Here is a 20,138-nt window from a genome sequence, read left to right as displayed (position 1 = left end):
CAAGAATGAAGGAAATTTAGTGAAGGTATTTAGTAGAGCCAAATGTTAGGAAGCCCATAGTTTCCATACCTAGTGTATTGCATTATTATTATAATTAGGGAAATAGAGAGAGCAATCATTTCTGAAACATTAACCTATTTAAGGAAAAAAACTGTACAATTTTCCCAATAATTTTGGCCTTCATAAAATGTTGCTATTCTTCCTATAAGATGATACATGGAATTGCCAAATAGAATGTCCTGAAATGTATTAAGAGAGGAAATAAGATGTGCAATTTTAAAACTTTCTTCAGATTTTAGCTCTCTTCCATATTTGATGGATATTTGTAAGCTATATAAATATATTTTAATTTTTATATTCGTAGAAAAGTTTGACTCAATTACTGCTACATTACATTAGAATCTGTAAAATTAAGCTTGATTATTTCACGATGGATACAATCAATCTTTTTATGTTCATGTTTTTATTTGTCCCTTCTGAGGTTTTTTTTTAAATTAAACATAGTGTACAATAGAAGTTAATTTGGAATTGACAATTATATCAGCTCTCTAAGAAATCAGTAGCCATTATGAAATCAGAGGTCAAGCAAAATCTTTTATTGTACTTGTTTTGAAGTTTGGCTCAGGTGCCCCTTTTGGTGCAGCTTGCTGACCGAAAGGTCTGCAGTTCAAATCTGGGGAGTGGGGTGAGCTCCCACTGTTAGCCCCAGCTTCTGCCAACCCAGCAGTTTGAAAACATGAAAATATGAGTAGATCAATAGGTACCATTCCAGTGGGAAGTTATCGACGTTCCATGCAGTCATGCCGGCCACATGACCTTGGAAGTGTCTATGGACAATTCCGGCTCTTTGGCTTAGAAATGGAAATGAACACCAAACCCCAGAGTCAGACACAACTAGACTAAATGTCAGGGGAAAACCTTAACTTTGGCTCTAAAGCCAAGTTAGCCTAGTTCAGAATTGTGTCTGCCTGATATGATTGGTAAATACTTATCTCTGGCATTACTAAAAATTTAGAGGTAAATAAGTTCACACTGAAAGCAGTCTTATGTTAAATAAGAATGATATTGACCTGCCACTTTTTGCTATCTGGAATCACTAAAATAAAAGTTGGTGTTGGACATCTGAATATTTGCAGTGCTATTCCTGAAATCCGTGATATACTTTCCCTTGATAGAGTGAAACCATCACAGCCATAGGGCATGTGTAGCTAGATGACTGACAGATTAAGACAAATTTCTTACTTATCTTTGCAATTGGTCTCCACATTTGCAGGTTTTGCACTCACAGTCTTGTTAATAGAAATCATACTGCATTCTGCATTTAGTCCAGCATTTGTTGTTCCTGTGTTATAATATCAAACGTGCAACTTGAAATAGTTCAGGATGTCTCAGTTAGCTTTTGTTCTGTGAAAGTTAAGGAGCTGTCCAGAGTCCTAGAGCACCAGCACCATCCAAACTTAAATGCTTTTAATTATGTACATTGTTTGTCACTTGTCTTTTTATTTTGGAATACTTGTATTTTCCTTGGTGATCTTATAAAGCTTTTGAATTTATTTGCCATTTTAAGTGTATGATTCCTCCTTTGTATTTGTTGTTCTTATGTGCCTCCACATTGACTCCCATTTTTGGCAGTTTTTTTTCTACATAAACATATACACACAGGCATATACACACACAAACAGACAATTATTTCCAAATGAGTGTAACAATTTTCAATTCAGGAAAGTGGACTCTAGCCAATGAAAGATTATTCCCTAGTAAATTTGCCAGTGTTGAAGATGATCCAAGATGCTTTTTAAAAGTCATTTTAAAGCCTTGCTCCTAATTTCCCTTCTGTAAATAGAACAGTTTGTGTTTCTGAAACAGGGGTTTGGTGCCTTTAATTTCTCCCTGCATTCTATTCCCCTTTTCAAATTATTGGAGTCTTGGAAAGAGTGGAGGACATGATGCAAAATGAAAGGAGAGTTGGCATAAATTTCTTCCCTGTGTGTGACTGAAAAGAATAATTTAGGATCAAAGCCAGTGTATCCCTGGGAAGGATTAGAGCTGAAGTGTAGATATAATGATTTCTGATTATGCAGTGCTTCATCACTTGAATTAAAATGTTCATAGCTACTTTGACAGTAAATAAAATAAAAGATAAATGAATTAGTACAGTGGACCCTTGGTATCCATTCGGATTTGGTTCCAGGACCCCTCATGAATACTAGAACCTGTGGATGCTCGAGTCCCTTTATATACAGTGCCATAATAATTATAAAAATGACAAAATCAAGATTTGCTTTTTGGATTTGTAAAAAAAAAAAACCCATTTCCTAGCTTTGGATCATTGAATCTGTGGATACACAGGGCTGACATTGAATCTGTGAATATGGAGGGCCGACTTTGCAACTTTTTGTTTTGTTTATGTGTGTCTGTGTGCCTTGAAGTTGGCTGCTTTTTGTGTGTCAGGAGCAACTTGAGAAACTGCAAGTCGCTTCTGATGTGAGAGAATTGGCTGTCTGCAAGGACGTTGTCCAGGGGATCCCTGGATGTTTTGATGTTTTACCATTCTTGTGGGATGCTTCTCTCATGTCTCCGCATGGGGAGCTGGAGCTGATAGAGGGAGCTCATTCACGCTTTCCCTGGATTATAACTGGCAACTTTAAGGTCAGCAACTCAACCTTCAGGTTAGCAATCCTGCCAGCAGTGGGTTTAACCCATTGCGCCACCAGGGGCTGTTGACTTATAGTGACCCATATAAATTTCATTGGGGTTTCTTAGGCAAGGAGTTGGGTTTTCCCCATTCCTTCATCTGAAATATAGCATTTAGAACAGGCATGGGCAAATTTTGGCCCTCCGGGTATTTTGGACTTCAACTTCCAAAAATCCCAGCCAGTTTGCCAGCTGTTAGGAAGTGTGGGAGTTAAAGTCCAAAACACCTAGAGAGCCGAAGTTTGCCCATGCTTGCTATAGCATATAATCTATAGTATTCATTGATAGTCTCCCATCCAAGACTGACTCGATTTAACTTTAAAATCACACATCCTCCCGGGTATAATAAAATTAATTTGCAAACTTAAAGTCTGCAAAACATTATTGTGGTTTTTGAATTACAAGCAATATGTGTGAGATCAAAATAGTGAAAAGGGGAACAGTGTTAAAAAAATTGTTGGAACACTACTCAACGGTGAATCTAGAAATGTTGTGTGTGTATAAAAAACAAATCTTTATTATGGTTATAGACCAGCAGAAGAGTGGGGTGCAGTCTCATAAAATTAAATAAAATCATTAGTATCTAGGCTAAAAGCTAGACTATAGAGGTATGGTGTTTGTAAACAGATCCATGAAAATAAAGGATTTAAAAATATATTACTGCCAAATACACGAAATAACTGCTATAATGGGAACATCATAGTCTTATTCACTATATTCTCAGTCTGTCTACATTTTAGTGAGCATAAAATAAAGAGCTACAGTAGAGTCTCACTTATCCAAGCCTCGCTTATCCAAGCTTCTGGATTATCCAAGCCATTTTTGTAGTCAATGTTTTCAATATATCGTGATATTTTGCTGCTAAATTCTTAAATATAGTAATTATTATGTAGCATTACTGCGTATTGAACTACTTTTTTTGTCAAATTTGTTGTATAACATGGTGTTTTGGTGCTTAATTTGTAAAATCATAACCTAATTTGATGTTTAACAGACTTTTCCTTAATCCCTCCTTATTATCCAAGATATTCACATATCCAAGCTTCTGCCGGCCCGTTTAGCTTGGATAAGTGAGACTCTAATGTATTTAAAAATTGTAGTATTGAATAGGAGTACCATTTCTTGAAACCATGTTATAAAAATCTATTACCAGTATAGTAATAGCAAGCTGAGATTTATATGTCTGCACTATTTCAGTTGTCACAGATTGATAAAATGAAAGATGTTTAAAAAACACTTCACTTTTTCTCTAAAAGCTGTTTATAGTCGGAGATCAATGGGTTAATCTTTTCCAAGAAACCTTCATAAGCAGGACACAAGAATCTTAGCATGTCTGTGAGCGTGTGAAGTAATAAAAAGCTGACCTGTAAAGTCAGATTGCCTGCAGCTTCCATTTGTCAGTTTTTGCCTCCAACTGGATTTTAAAGGGAGCAGAACTGTTGTACATTCCCTTTTAGCTATAAGTGACAGTAAGGATACATTCAGACCAAAGAGCTCAGATTCTGAAGGTAAGTGATATTTTAGAGCACGAGAAAAAAACCATCCTATTTCTTCCTTCCTCTCTCAGTTTAACTCATTTGTAAAGTGTTTGGGAAGACACAAAAAGAAACATATAGATTCAATTGTCTCTGTCCAAATACATGTCAATTGACCTAAATCAAAATTTCTCAACCTGGGGGACAGGACCTCTTGGGGGGGGGGGGTTACGAGGTGGTGTCAGAGGGGTCACCAAAGACTAGTATTTTCTGTTGGTCATGGGGGTACTGTGTGGGAAGTATGGCCCAATTCAATCATTGGTGGGATTCAAGGGATTCTTTGATTGTAGGTGAACTATAAATCACAGCAAGTACAACTCCCAAATGTCAAGGTCTATTTTCCCCAAACTCTACCAGTGTTCACATTTGGGCATATTAAGTATTTGTGCCAAGTTTTGTCCGGATCCATCATTGTTTGGAGTCTACAGTGCTCTCTGGATGTAAGTGAACTACAACTCCAAAACTCAAAGTCAATGCCCACCAAACCTTTCCAGTATTTTCTGTTGGTCATGCAAGTTCAGTGTGCTATGATTGGTTCAGTTCCATCATTAGTGGAATTCTGAATGTTCTTTGATTGTAAGTGAACTACAAATCCCAGCCACTACAACTCCCAAATGACAAAGTCATTTACTAGTATTCAGATTTGGGTGTTTCAGGTATTTGTGCCAAATTTGGTCCAGTGAATGAAAATACATCCTACATATCAGATATTTACATTACGATTCATAACAGTAGCTGAATTACAGTTATGAAGTAGCAACGAAAATAATTTTATGGTTGGGGGTCACCACAACATGAGGAACTGTATTAAGGGGTCGCAGCATTAGGAAGGTTGAGAACCACTGATCTAGATATTCAGATGACTTTTAACTGTAAATGTAATAATTTAGTATGTGCAAAATTGTTCATTTATGTAGTTAAGATTAGCAACCACACTTGGATCCAAAGAAGTACCTGAATTAATTTTGAGTGGATATTTTGCCTTAAACCTGCTTCACTATGGAAAACTAGTTTTGTAGTTTTATTTGGATCTCAGGTTTTTCCCAGCATGTGAATAACTTGGCATCATTAATACACAACAGCAGAACAGCTTTTGGGAAAACTGAAACTAATTCAAGCTGGTATGCTAGAACTATTAAGGAATTCATTTTGTTCACACATGGCCCATAACAGAAATCTGTGTTGATTTGACCGTACCAGCCACCAGGAGAGATACAAGCCACTCAGTCATCCCCAGGGAAGAAAGGTAGTTAAATCATGCCTATTGCAGGTAGGAGTGCAATCAGCTGCATCACACAGATGTCGAGGCTTCAGGAAATAGAAGTCAATCTGTTCATGTGTAACTGGCACATATTGTTATATAGAATATACAGAACAGTTATTCTGGCACAACCAGAAGCTTTGTTGGTAGTAACAAATGTCAAGGGCCTGGCGATATGGTGTAGTACTCAGTGACATTATTAAAATATGTAAAAAATGCAAAATGAAAATAGCAGCAGAATATTTGTTAACCTGTATGCCAAACTACATATTCAGGGAGGCCAGAAACTTTGTTGACTCATGGAGATGCACATTCTTCATTTGGGAATGCTGTGCGACTGAACCCTTGCCATGTTGACTTTGCGGAACCCATCATATGGTGTTCCAAACACTACTGAGGCCAGTTTCATGGTGATGGGAAAATGATGGATATATTCAGATTTGAACACGCTGTCCAGGATTCAACTGCAGATGAATAATTCTTCTAAAGCAAATTCAGGGTTATTATTTGCTCAATCCATTTTTGCATTACATTTTGTGATCTGCATATTTTTATTTTTGTATTTTTCAGAGACATTTTCCCTTATGAATTCTTATAATTCTGAATTAGTTTTAAACAATTATAGTTTTCATGTGTATTCTGTGATTCCATCATTGTTGTAATTAGAAGTTCTTAGTGTCTCATGAATGTTTTTTTGAATTGCAGACTGAATTTGAATTACCGAATTTTAAATAAAAAGGCTTTCATTCTTTGTGAGTTTCAGCATTACACAGGCTCTCTGCATCATTTACCACTTGGTGTCACTGTTCAGCACAAAAAAATGGAAAAGCAATACAAAAGCACATCTTTTCTGTGTCTGGATGTTTTACATGTTTCTTAAAATGAAGAGAAAGCATGATATTCAGACTGTGATATTATTTTCATTTGCGAACTAAAGAATGCAGTTTGTGTTTTAAGAACTGTGTATACAAAGATATTTTTAATTGTCTTTGTGCAGTTTGGTTTTGTGTTTTCATACAGGTATTAATGTTGGCTATGGAATAGTGTTGGTATGTTTTCAAAATTACAATAAAGGATCATCAGACTTTACGATATGCAGGTTTGCCAATTGGAAAACCGTTATGTCCAAATTTGTATTTTACATGAATATCAAATAGAAGTATTAAGTTAACTTAGCCACATGTGTGCCTGTAAAATTACCATATTGTCCACATTCAAAAATTACATGATTTATGTCATTGTAGAAACTCCAGAAATGTAGAATTTTGGGGCATCTTGTTCAGTCCATATAAAAAGAAAGGCTTTCCAACTTTCAGATAGGAGGCATCCATTATAATAAGGTACAGCTCTCAGTCCTATTAGAGACAAATTTCCAGAACCCCAATAAGCAACATTCCTTAGAATCAGGATTACCTGATGGTCTTTCTGTCAAAAATCTGTTCAGATAGGGTTAGGTAGAAAATAATCTTTACTGACACTGTCAATTACATTATTCTTTAAAAAAAAAAAAGGTCCAGCAAACTGTCTATGCTGTTTGAAGGATTCTCAGTGTTGTAGTTTAAAACATTAACTATTCCAAATTCTGAAATAGACTAAGACGGATCCCCCTTTCACAATGACTTAGAATTGATGGTTGTCTTACTTTGTAGTGTGAATGTTATTTATTTCAAATTCAGCACTGTATACTGAAATGTATAATCTAAAAGTGCTTCTGACGTGGGTCTTCATAGGCTTACTATGCCAATACTAATACAAAAATCATTATTGTTTCTTTGCTGCATATAAAGAAAGCGTGGAATTTGATTCTGATAGAAAGCATTGCAGCTATACTGTGAGCAATTGTCCTACTGTTTCTGCTCCAGTCACTCCCAAACTCAGGATTCCTTGGGGAAATCTGTACAATTGGGGTACTATTGCTCAAATCCAAAAATTTCTTCTGTAACAATATCTTGCTGCATTGAACCAACTCAAATAAATTGATAGGGAGCCAAAATCAGTATGGGTGGCAAGCTGCTAATTCCAGTGTTCTTGTGTTCCCCTTGAAAACCATCACCTCAAACCATTGAGAATATTGATGCTTCAGTTATTTGTATAAATAATCAAATTCTGTTCTAGCCCATAAATACATCATAGTTCCCAGGGGGACTAATGTTATATTTGCTGGGATAAGAGGTGACATTGTCTGCTGTTTTGGTTCCTTCTTCATAGGAGAGGCTTGTGGAAATCTCTCCCTCCATTGTGATCTGTGAAGTGGAAGGAGACACAAGGTTCTTGATGTCGCCCCATTTTGCAATGTTTGCACCTACAGAATGAGGTTATTCTTGCGATGGGGCTTAAGTCTACACATGAAATTTATTCAGATAGCCTGAAGCTAATTTTATACACAATACTTTTAATATTTTGTGCATGAAACAAAGTTTGTCTACACTGAACCATCAGAAAGCAAAGATATAACTATCTCAGCACCCCAGCTTTGTATTTTGGAGCATTTCCGATTTCTGGATAAGGGATATTCAACCTGTGTTTCAAATGGTTAATAAATTTGTACAGTCCAGATGATTTTATTCTCTCAATCTTTTTTTAAACAGGTCCTGATTGTTCTTTGAATGTTCCTTCCATGGAATCATACTGGATTCTGCCTAATGTGAAGCCGTTTAGTCCATCTGTAAGCCGAGCTTCTCATAAAGCGGTTCTACATGGCAAGTTTATGTGGGTGATTGGTGGATATGCATTCAATTATAGTACTTTCCAAATGGTATTAAAGTAAGTGATTTCTTTTCTCTTTCCTTTCCCAGTTGTGTCTGAAAATATTAATACTGATGATAGCATTTTTGTCATTCACCTGTCCCCATCTCTCATAGCTTAACAGCTCTGCACAAAACAGAGGGAGAAGTGTAGGCTGCATAAAAGATCAAAAGTGAAACCCATTGATATGAATAGGCTCACTCTAGGAATCTGATGCTGGGCTAACCATCATGTGTATCTATATATAGTTTGCCTGCTCGGTTCTAGGTATTATTTGCTTCTACATTTATTTAAAAATACAAGAAACATTAACATGTGCAGCACAACCACCTCATGCCTCATTGCCTGGGAGATCACACAATAATGTATGTGTGTGTATATATATGCTTCACACTGATGTTTTGAATAGACTAGGACCTGGAGTGGATGTTGGAAAGAAAATTGTAATGAAAATGGCTTCTCTGCCCATATTACATTACATTTTATACAAGGGTCATTGAGCACCACTCACCTTGGTGTGCAATAGTATTTGCTAAATGAAATTATAAGAGAAGGGTATCATCAGAGTGAGGTCATACTCAGATGAATAAGCAATGCAATGAGACATATTTTAAAGTATATAACACACATCCTCCAAAGAGTCCAGATGAAACCAGAATATCCAGACTAGCTGTATCCCTTTTTAAAGGAAGCTGATATTTACAGGATCCTTCATCCTAGCTCTTGTGATTAGAATATGTTGCTATTAGCTAAATATGCTTTGTATGTGGAAATATGGGGCAGTGTTATAGAAGATGATACAAAATGCTTCAGGAAATAGAGGGAGAATAAAAATTGGGATTTTCTTTAAATTGAGAAGCAAGACTTTAGTATTACGAATAGTGAGGTCCTGTATGATTTCCACTTCAGGGAGCAAAATGCATTCTAGTTTGAGGAAAAGCTGAAATATTAAACAAACAAATAAGGCTGGCTGGCACTGGTGAAGGATCTTCAATAGAATAGATCAGAGCTAAACCCAGGAGTGCACCAAAATTGCATGCTTATATCTTATGTAGACTGTAACACTCTCCGGTAGAAGTTGATCTGCATTTCAGTTCACCAAGTGTGTTTACCTGGATTATAATTCACTCATGCTCATCCAGTCTGTTGCTGACACAAATAATCATGCTATTACAGACATATTGGAGGCACTGAACAATATTTCAAATGTAAATATAGAACAGAATAAGGGATAGCACAAACTCCTGAGGGTCAGTATGAGCCATGGATTTGTTAGCACTAAATTCTAAACTCATGCCTTCAGGAAGGACCAAAGCCAGTGGAAACCCATTCCAAATCCCATTTTGGAGAGGTGGTCCAGCAGAATACAATGGTCAGTGGTGTCATAGAATCATAGAATCATAGAATAGTAGAGTTGGAAGAGACCACATGGGCCATCTAGTCCAACCCCCTGCTAAGAAGCAGGAAATCGCATTCAAAGCACCCCCGACAGATGGCCATCCAGCCTCTGCTTAAAAGCCTCCAAGGAAGGAGCCTCCACCACGGCCCCGGGGAGAGAGTTCCACTGTCGAACAGCCCTCACAGTGAGGAAGTTCTTCCTGATGTTCAGGTGGAATCTCCTTTCCTGTAGTTTGAAGCCATTGTTCCGTGTCCTAGTCTGCAGGGCAGCAGAAAACAAGCTTGCTCCCTCTTCCCTATGACTTCCCTTCACATATTTGTACATGGCTATCATGTCTCCTCTCAGCCTTCTCTTCTGCAGGCTAAACATGCCCAGCTCTTTAAGCCGCTCCTCATAGGGCTTGTTCTCCAGACCCTTAATCATTTTAGTCGCCCTCCTCTGGACGCTTTCCAGCTTGTCAACATCTCCCTTCAACTGTGGTGCCCAAAATTGGACACAGTATTCCAGGTGTGGTCTGACCAAGGCAGAATAGAGGGGGAGCATAACTTCCCTGGATCTAGACGCTATTCCCCTATTGATGCAGGCCAGAATCCCATTGGCTTTTTTAGCAGCCGCATCACATTGTTGGCTCATGTTTAACTTGTTGTCCACGAGGACTCCAAGGTCTTTTTCGCACACACTGCTGTCAAGCCAGGCGTCCCCCATTCTGTATCTTTGATTTCCATTTTTTCTGCCGAAGTGAAGTATCTTGCATTTGTCCCTGTTGAACTTCATTTTGTTAGTTTTGGCCCATCTCTCTAGTCTGTCAAGATCGTTTTGAATTCTGCTCCTGTCTTCTGGAGTGTTAGCTATCCCTCCCAGTTTTGTGTCGTCTGCAAACTTGATGATCGTGCCTTCTAACCCTTCGTCTAAGTCGTTAATAAAGATGTTGAACAGAACCGGGCCCAGGACGGAACCCTGCGGCACTCCACTTGTCACTTCTTTCCATGATGAAGACGACGCATTGGTGAGCACCCTTTGGGTTCGTTCGCTTAGCCAATTACAGATCCACCTAACCATAGTTTTGTCTAGCCCACATTTTACTAGTTTGTTTGCCAGAAGGTCGTGGGGGACTTTGTCGAAGGCCTTACTGAAATCCAGGTACGCTACATCCACAGCATTCCCTGTATCGACCCAACTCGTAACTCTATCGAAAAAAGAGATCAGATTAGTCTGGCATGACTTGTTTTTGGTAAATCCGTGTTGACTATTAGCAATGACCGCATTTGTTTCTAAGTGTTCGCAGACCACTTCCTTAATGATCTTTTCCAGAATTTTGCCTGGTATTGATGTGAGGCTGACAGGACGGTAATTGTTTGGGTCGTTCTTTTTTCCCTTCTTGAAGATAGGGACCACATTCGCCCTCCTCCAATCTGCTGGGACTTCTCCCGTTCTCCAAGAACTCTCGAAGATAATTGCCAGTGGTTCTGAAATAACTTCCGCTAGTTCCTTCAGTACTCTTGGGTGTAGCTGATCTGGCCCTGGGGACTTGAATTCGTTTAGAGAGGCCAAGTGTTCCTGGACAACTTGTTTCCCTATTTGGGGTTGGATTTCCCCCAATCCTTCGTCCATTCCGTGTTGCTGAGGTTGAAGATGGCTTTCTTTTTCTGAGAAGACCGAGGCAAAGAAGGCATTAAGTAGTTCTGCCTTTTCCCTGTCCCCTGTCGCCATCACCCCATCTTCTCCTTGCAATGGCCCTATCGCCGAGCACTTCTGAAAAGTATGCAGAACTTACACAAAAATACACTGCTCCTGTTATACATAATTGAACAGCAATCTCTATTCCATAACGAGGCCTTGAACCAGATCTAAACAGAGCCCAATAGTCAATTTCCTGCATGACCCATTGCAGGTGAGAAGCCACCACTTGCTTCAGGACCTTATCGAATATTGGAGACTTTTCAATATGGTTGGTTTGGGGGAACGCTGTCTAAGCAACAATCTCACCACAGCTTCTTGCAAATACACCTTTTCTGTGTACAGAGGAATTCACTACACCCTTTACCTAGCCAGGTCATTTCCTTTGGCCAGAAGAGATGTGGAACTTTCCAATGCACATGTTGTTGATGTCAACTTTCCAAGAATCTCTGTATATCCATAAACTGTATACATTGGAATGTATCAATTGTTGCAGGAAAAGTAGGACTGAATGTTAATACTGCTTCAATGAGTGTCGAAGTGATAACAAACGTGAGCTTTTTTCCTGCAATTTAATGCAAATGGTGCACAGCACAATTCTGTATTTTATAATCTCTTCATGAAGGCTACAGAGTACTAATAAAAAAAAGGAAAGTAGTGTGAGAATCACATTTTACAAGGTCACCATCTTTCATGGGAATTTCAGTGTTATATCCTTGACCCATCTGGACTTTTTCAAGGCTGATATACTATAATCAGAACCCATTCACAGTGGCATTTGACTATAAATGTTTGCTGTTTATATCCAAAGGGAAAATGGTCAGATAAAGTGTAGTTTAATTGTTTTTTTAGAGTCATATGCTTTTAGATATATATATACAGTAGAGTCTCACTTATCCAACATAAATGGGCTGACAGAACGTTGGATAAGTGAAAATGTTGGATAATAAGGAGGGATTAAGGAAAAGCCTGTTAAACGTCAAATTATATTATGATTTTACAAATTAAGCACCAAAACATCATGTTTTACAACAAGTCTGCCACTTGTTTGGGAGTGTGGCTGCACTTGTGCTGTTTTTGGTCATTTTGGCCCGCTGTGCATTGCTGCCTAGAGAAACAGCTGTGAATCTGGGCGGGAGGCAGACTGCATTGGATAATACAGAAGGTTGGATAAGCAAAGATTGGATAAGCGAGACTCTACTGTATATTTTAACATTTGGAGCTTTTCCCTAACAAAAAAGGACCAGCAAAACATGTAAATACTCAGCAAGCTATTGAGATGCTAATTGAAACTGTAAATAAGCTGGAGTATTCTGTTATGCATACAGTGTATAAATAGAAAATAATGTTTTTTCCCCAGTTGCATAAATCCTTGTACTTTTATCTTTTTAGCTATAATTTGGAAAGCAGCATCTGGAATGTGGTACCTGTGTCAAAAGGGCCCCTTCAAAGATATGGACATTCTATTGCTTTATATCAGGTTTGGCTTCCCTAGGTTAATATTAAAATTTGCAAATTTCTGTATTACTACTGTCTTGTTTTGTGAAATTCTAGTAGTCATGCTTTCAAACTAAGTTCCTTAAATCACTAAAGCAGAATGATTTGTCTAACTTGATTAATTTGTATTTTCTTTTTTGTTCTTCAAAATCTGAACGAAGTATACTTCATTCCATCATACCATAAACAACCATGCAATTATCAGAAGTTTCCTATAACGTGATCTGCAATTTTATGTGTACTGGAAGTATTACCAATGGTCTCCAAGTACTGGGAATTACAGATATTGTTTTATTTCTAAAATAGTTCCAGTTCTGCAATTGCTTCCTTTTTATCCATTCAAAAACAGTATGACATGTACTGGGAGTTAGAAACCGAAGCAAATTTGAAAAACAAGTGATTCTGGTTCACAATGAGAAACATATATTGGTAGCAAGGAGTTTATAGATTGATTATGATCTATGACTGTTTGTGCTATACACTTTCTTACACTGCTGCATGCTAGGAACTAAATATCTGAAAGAATGCCTGATTTTGTCAGCTTTGACAGTGCTGATCATCTCTTGGGAAGAGAGGATGCAAGGGATACTCAGAAACATTTCCTTTTCAGTGGGTAATATAGTACAGCCTAAGCTGACAGCACCAACTATCTGATTTAAGAAAGTGTAAACGAATGTCATGTGCATGGTATTGGACGTTGGTGCTAGGTTTTCTAGGTTCAGAATCTTTTGGACATGGATTGTTGGCTACATCACCTTCTCTGTGTAGTCTCTATGTGGAAATTACGGCTTTGCCATTCTGGCATGTTACAGTAATCCTAAATTTGGCTTCGTCAGACCTGGCTTCGTCAGACATTCTAGAAGTGCAGTTACGCTTCAGGTGTTGAGACAAGTGTTGACTTCTTCATAACACCAGACATTTTTTTTCTGTGTCAGGAGCAACTTGAAAAATTGCAGGTTGGTTCTGGTATGAGAGAATAGGCCGTCTGCAAGGATGTTGCCCAGAGAATGCCCAAGGGATGCCTGGATGTTTGATGTTTTATCATCTTGTGGGAGGCTTATATCCCCACATGGAGAGCTGGGGCTGACAGACGGAGCTCACGCACTCTCCCTGGATTCGAACCGCTGGCCTGTCAGTCAGCAGTCCTGGAGCTGGCTGTGGCTTTTCCCCTCTTACTTCCGAGAAGTGAGGAGCCACAGCCAGCTTTGTTGTTTTAAAAACAAGCAAGCAAGCAAACAGACAAACCAGAGATGGCTTTGTTTGGGGCTTTCCCTCTCTTACTTCTGAAGAGGGAGAGGAAGGAGCCCCATCTGTCTATGCTGCTTCTTGTAATGGTCATACTCCCCTTCCTCTCCCTCTGAAGGGCATAAAATGTTACTGTTACACAATGAAATATGGTGTTGTCTTGGAGGGATAAGTGGTCAAATCTATATTGACATAAAATCCTCTCAAGTATTTAACATTTCATTCAGACAAATGCTTCATTTGCGAATAAATTCCACTGATTTATATAGTGAGGAGTATATCCTGTTAGGTTTATGAATGGACAGCTATTTTAGAGTAAATCCTGTGTGAACACATTAGGGCTTATGTCCAAGTAAATATGCGTAGTATTTCTCCATTTTTATTTAATGCATTTGTATAACAAAGGAGGAAATATAAAGCACTGTTGTTTGTATCACCACTTTGCTTGTGACATTAAAGTATTTTATAACTTGTATTTCTTTGTTTCAGCCAAGCTATGATGCTTAATTCTAAAATACAATTTGCTATTCTCTTTAAAAAGTAGCATCTTCTCTGTTTGTATATTTATTTATTACAGTCGATCACCAACTGCTATGTTTAAGCATTTCCACTTAGAAATGCAGTGGACCAGGTTGTCAAGTCGTGGTTCTCAACCAGTGGATCCCCAGATGTTTTGGCCTTCAATTCCCAGAAATCTTAACAGCTGGTAAACTAGCTGGAATTTCTGGGAGTTGTGAGCCAAAACACCTGGGGATCCAAAGGTTGAGAATCACTGTTGTAAATGATGTCTTTATTCAAGGATCCAAAGAGGAATACTGTTGGTTTGCTTTTTAATTATGTATACACACACACACACACACACACACACACACACACAGAATACAACATTTTAGAGAGCATAAAGAAAAATCAAATGCTGCAGGAGGATAAATGTGAGGTGATGCTTTATAAAATACTTTCAACTGGTGGTTCTAGCCTGAAGAATTCAATTTAATTGCTTCAGTTTATTTTGTATTGATATGCAAGAATAACTGGTCTTCAAAAGTGACAGCTTACTGAAAAACATTTGGAGCTGTGCTCCTAAAACAATCGTCACACAAAAACATTTATTTCAATGAGAATTTCTTGATTGGTGCTTAGAGATTCAGAGTATTACTTCCAGTCATCTGTTATTCATCAACACAAGGTCCACTGAGCACAGTGGAAGGAAGAGAAAATTATCTAATTGATAATTGTGTTTCCCTGTTTTAATTTGAGATGGCTCTATAGAGTTTCCACACAATGATTCTGAGTGTCACTGACATTCTGCTAAACTTGAACTGTTTTTCCCCACAAAGGAAAGTGTTTAAGGAAAGTAAGTGATAACAAAGGTGGGATTATTATTTAAGAAGCTTTTAGCCTAGTAGTGTTTTTACAGATTTAGTTAATGTACTTATAGATTATTTTAAAATGGAAAGCAGATCTGAAATGCTTTTAGTTGTAATTCTCACAGGATATTCAAACAGTAATTGTGTCTATAATAAAAGGGAATGATTAGATTTGTACTTAATTACGGTATTGTAATCTAGATGGAGCATTTTTGTGTAGATAGAGAGGGGAGTAGTTTGAAAGAATATAATGGGAACAAGATAATTACGTTGCAATCTGTAGTGATAATCAGTGTATAGTACAGAAAGATTAGGTGGTGATGGTAATGCTGAGCAAAACTGACTGATCTGATTTGGAATATTCATTGAAAGATGATGTCTCCCTTGGAATATTCATGACAGTCTGGTTCTGAAATTAACTAAATATTCAGTTTGTTGCAAAGCTTCTAAAAGGCATGGGCACTAGGCCTGTTACTATGCATGTGCGATCAATAAAATGTTTCAAAAATAATTACAAAATTAGGGTGCTGCCATTTTGTTTCTACAGTGTTTCTAAAATATAGTTAGTGAAAATTTCGTTACTATAATGAAAGTAACAAAATTTCGTTACTTTTTTGTTATTGTAATTGTGCATAATAATTACTATTATTGGGGAATCTTCAGGGGCTCTTTTCTCCCTCATACTTACAGCTATTGGGGTGAAACTTTCTACAATGTAGAACACATTTGCCACTCTTAACTCATCAAGTTTCAGAACGTTTCACTTATCCATAGATTTTTGGGGCATTTTCAACATTTTTATAAACAACATTTTTAAAAACCTAGAAGAGCTATCTCCTTAAATGTACTGTACAATGACACAAGATAACATGGGATCATTCCCCCAACTTTCAGAAATATTCATACATCTACTGATTTTAGGTAATATATTGAAGTTTTGACAAAAATGTTTTTTTAAAAAGCCACAGCAGCTATCTCATTGAATGTATCTTATATTGACCAATAGAAACCAATATTAGTCAATTCTACATTTTCATCAAATCTTAGAGTTGGAAGGGATCCCCAAGGGCCTTCTAGTCCAACTCCCTTCTTCCAGGCAGAAGGACAACATCAAACATCTCCGAAGAGATGGCCATCCACCCTCTAAATTAATTAATATGCTTCCCCTATTGAGTTGGAAGGGACCCCCAAAGGCCATCCATTTAGAAATTTCTTCCCAGCCTGGCACTGATTTAGATACAATTATTATTATTATTATTATTATTATTATTATTACTTACTTACTTACTTACTAGAAGTATCAGTCAGTCCTCCTCTTTGCAGATTCAACCATTCATTGGAACATTGTCTGGCTGTTGCTAGAGAGGGACAAATCTCTCCCTTCTCCTGATTGGAGTTTTCTGATGTGAGAAGAATTCTGAAAAATGTAATTTAGGGCAGGGCTTTTTGCATTTTCTGCCCTAGGGCTCCTCGCCTTCCCAAATGAAATTTCCCAGAGTTCTGTGCTTTTCCCCCCAGAGAACTCTGCTTTCTCCTTGCCTTTCCTCCTGTAATGGGGAGAGGCCATTAATTTAAAGATGAATGTGAGCCGTTTTGGCTGCATGCCATGAATGTGAAACTGACCTTGGGAGGATTCCGAGCATTACAAAATTAAAACGAAAAAGCATTGGGTGTATTTTGATTTTTAAGTTTTAGGTGGAGGCCACACCCATGTGTCAGATATAACTTCAGAAGTACAGATTTAACAAATTTTAATATGACTTACAAAACTTATGATTTTTTTGTGCAAGCTTACCTGTTATATTGAGGATTTCATAGCTTAGTGGAAATTTTTTTCATAAAAATAGAAGTCCAAAAGACAAGTCAACTGGAAGCCATGAGCATAGAGACATATAAACTATGGGGTTGCTGCTTATCTTATGTAAATTGATGGTGTATGGTTATGTTTCATGTTGGAGGCAGAATTATTCTTGTGTCCTCAACTCTTAAGATTAATTTGATTATATAACCTAGATGTTGAAACGGGACTTTTTGCAAATCATATAGGCTAGATTATGCTTCTTCTCTCAGAGCAAACTATTGATTGAAAAGTGAGGGAATTACCTAAGAGAGGAAAAAGGAACTAGTGAAAAGGTAGACGGTTGAGAAGTTTGTAGAATAAAAGGTCATGATAATGTAAATGGTCTTGGTAAGAAATGAATGATAGGCTAGCTTCAAAAATTTGGTGTGGTAAATTTTTATGTTCAGTTTTTCATCATAACATCAGTTCCCTAAGAAGACTTCAAAATCTGGGTAGCTGTGGTCATTCTTATAAATAAAACCTACTACTACCACTTTCACGTATAGCTGAGTAGAATTCTACTCCCAAATTATTTTGCATTACAATAGAGATAGCTCATAGAACATTGTTAGTTGGGAATATCACCTCTTACTTTTCCCAAAAACTACTGTGAGGATTGCATCAAAATTCACAGGGAAGAAAGAAGGAGAAGATTAATATACAGTGACATTTGAGACTGTTACAGGGCCTGAAAAATTTATGGTTTTTAAATTGCATTATTTTGGGGAGATGCTTTGTTTGATCAGTACGAAGCAGGAATAGGTAGAAATAAGGTCAGTGCAGGAGATTTGAAAATTGTAAGAAGAATAATAGTGGTTCTATTTAGGGCTGGACAACAGGGGTTTGACCACTGTAGAAGTTACAGTCCACCCTAATTTGGCTGTTGACCCTTTTGTAGCTTTCCAAGTTGCTAAAGACCTCTGCTGGCACTGAACCTTTAAGTGATAGGTCAAATACTAGCAGAGCTCCTATTCAACTTTGGGAAGAGCAGTGGCAAAACCACCAGCTGCTGATTCAGGGCCCCCCAAACTAAGGCCCGTGGGCCAAATGCAGCCCTCCAAGGTAATTTATCTGGCTCCTGCCCTCAGTTTTAGACTTAGGCTCGCCCAAAGTCTGAAATGACTTGAAGGCACACAACAACAACAATCCTAATTAACTTGACTATGTCATTGGCCAGAAGCAGGCCCACACTTCCCATTAAAATCCTGGTAGGTTTATGCTGGTCAAAATTGTTCTTATTTTTAAATATTGTATTGTTCTTTCATGGTTTTTGCACTACAAATAAGACATGTGCAGTGTGCATAGGAATTTGTTTTTTTTTTCCAGACGATAGTGTGACCCCCAACACTCTGAGGGACCGTAGACTGGCCCACTGCTTTAAAAGTTTGAGGACCCCTGTCTGGTTTAAGAGTAAATAATAAACTTTAGCCATTTCCTGTATAAAATCTGGTTTAGAATTTGAAATATACTGTAGATCCGTTACAGCCTATATACCAGTGTCACTATCATTTAGTAAAGTATACTAATATCACTGCTCCAGAAATTTTCATGCTTTTCTGTTTGTACTTTACTTGAACTTTATACTCATTTCATTTTTTCCCCTTTGAAACAGGATGACATTTACATGTATGGAGGCAAGATTGAAACAAATACCGGGAATGTCACTGATGAATTATGGATTTTCAACATACCCAGTCAGATCTGGAGTACCAGAATCCCAGCAGTTCTTGTTCATGGCCAGCAATATGCTGTTGAGGGTCACTCTGCACACATAGTGGAGCTGGACAGCAGGGATGTTGTCATGGTCATCATTTTTGGTTACTCGGTAATATATGGTTACACTAGCACCGTGCAAGAATACTACATCAGTAAGTTTACATTTCTAGAGATTATTTCTAGAGGTGTTAACCAGATAACTCAAATTTCTTTTATTAGCCTCTTCATTCTTTTCATGTCTTAATTTTTGAATTCACTATTATAGTTCACAACTGATGTTTCTTTAAAACTGTGAATGAGTTGTCCTTTCTCAATGTTTGCTTGTAGAACAGAGGAAGAAGGAGCTTATATTCTCCATGGAATGTCCTGAACTATCAGGGGCATGCATAACCTCCTGACATTTTGATGTGGTTTTAATTTTTAAAATTATGTGAAGGGATTATAATTTAAGAAAACAAATGGAAATTTTCAGACAGTGACTTAGACCCCTCTGCACTGCCATATAAAATCTAGATTATCTGCTTTGAACTGGATTATATGGCAGTGTAGAATCATATAATCCAGTTCAAAGCAGATAATGTAGATTATCTGATTTGATAATCTGATTATCTGATTTGATAATCTGGATTTTTAATGGCAGTGTACAAGGGACCTAAGAAATGCCAAGAGGGGAAGTGGAAGAGAGTTCTTCATCTAGGATTATTAACATGTTCTTTTCAAAGGAAGGTCATTTGCCGTAAAAACTCTTTCCATAAAAGCCATAATCCCAAAGTACCTGCCACCTTTGACATACCTACAAAGGACATATCACTGAAACACTGTGTAGCTGATTAAAGAAATAGGTGCTGAAATTTAAGTTTCCCAATCCATAGTTTAAAAATGTATAGCTTGATAATAGAGTCCTTTCCCTTGAAAAATACTTCAACACTTACAGTGCCTAATTTTAATGTCACTGCCAAGTGGCGTTTGAAGTTGTCATTCATATTTCTATATGTATAAAATAAAGGCACTGTTTAATTTTTAATTCTGCAGTTTCATTAAAGTCCAGCAGGATGCACTCCAATATCACCTTTTTCACTTATGACTACAAAGAGAACAATGTTTAACAGTTGAATGTTTCCCACTTCAAAGATTTGTTTTCTAGTTGCAGTTGCATAGTACA

At 37.5% G+C, this 20,138-nt stretch overlaps 1 protein-coding gene across 5 annotated transcripts in view; it reads left to right on the top strand.

Annotated features, from left to right (window-relative positions):
• Positions 1 to 20,138, top strand: part of atrnl1 (attractin like 1) — a 786,325-nt gene that overhangs the window by 116,855 nt on the left and 649,332 nt on the right. For all 5 annotated transcript variants that reach the window (XM_003223502.4, XM_062977302.1, XM_062977301.1 and 2 more), the window contains 3 exons: positions 8,079 to 8,253; positions 12,704 to 12,791; positions 18,873 to 19,128. In XM_003223502.4, coding sequence (XP_003223550.3) covers positions 8,079 to 8,253; positions 12,704 to 12,791; positions 18,873 to 19,128 — 519 coding nt within the window. The remainder of the gene's footprint in view (positions 1 to 8,078; positions 8,254 to 12,703; positions 12,792 to 18,872; positions 19,129 to 20,138) is intronic.

Source organism: Anolis carolinensis, chromosome 3 (genome assembly GCF_035594765.1).
Source record: "Anolis carolinensis isolate JA03-04 chromosome 3, rAnoCar3.1.pri, whole genome shotgun sequence".
Taxonomy (NCBI): Eukaryota; Metazoa; Chordata; class Lepidosauria; order Squamata; family Dactyloidae; genus Anolis; species Anolis carolinensis.
The sequence above is the reverse complement of the archived record's forward strand: the minus strand, read 5'-3'. Positions and strand labels throughout refer to the sequence as shown.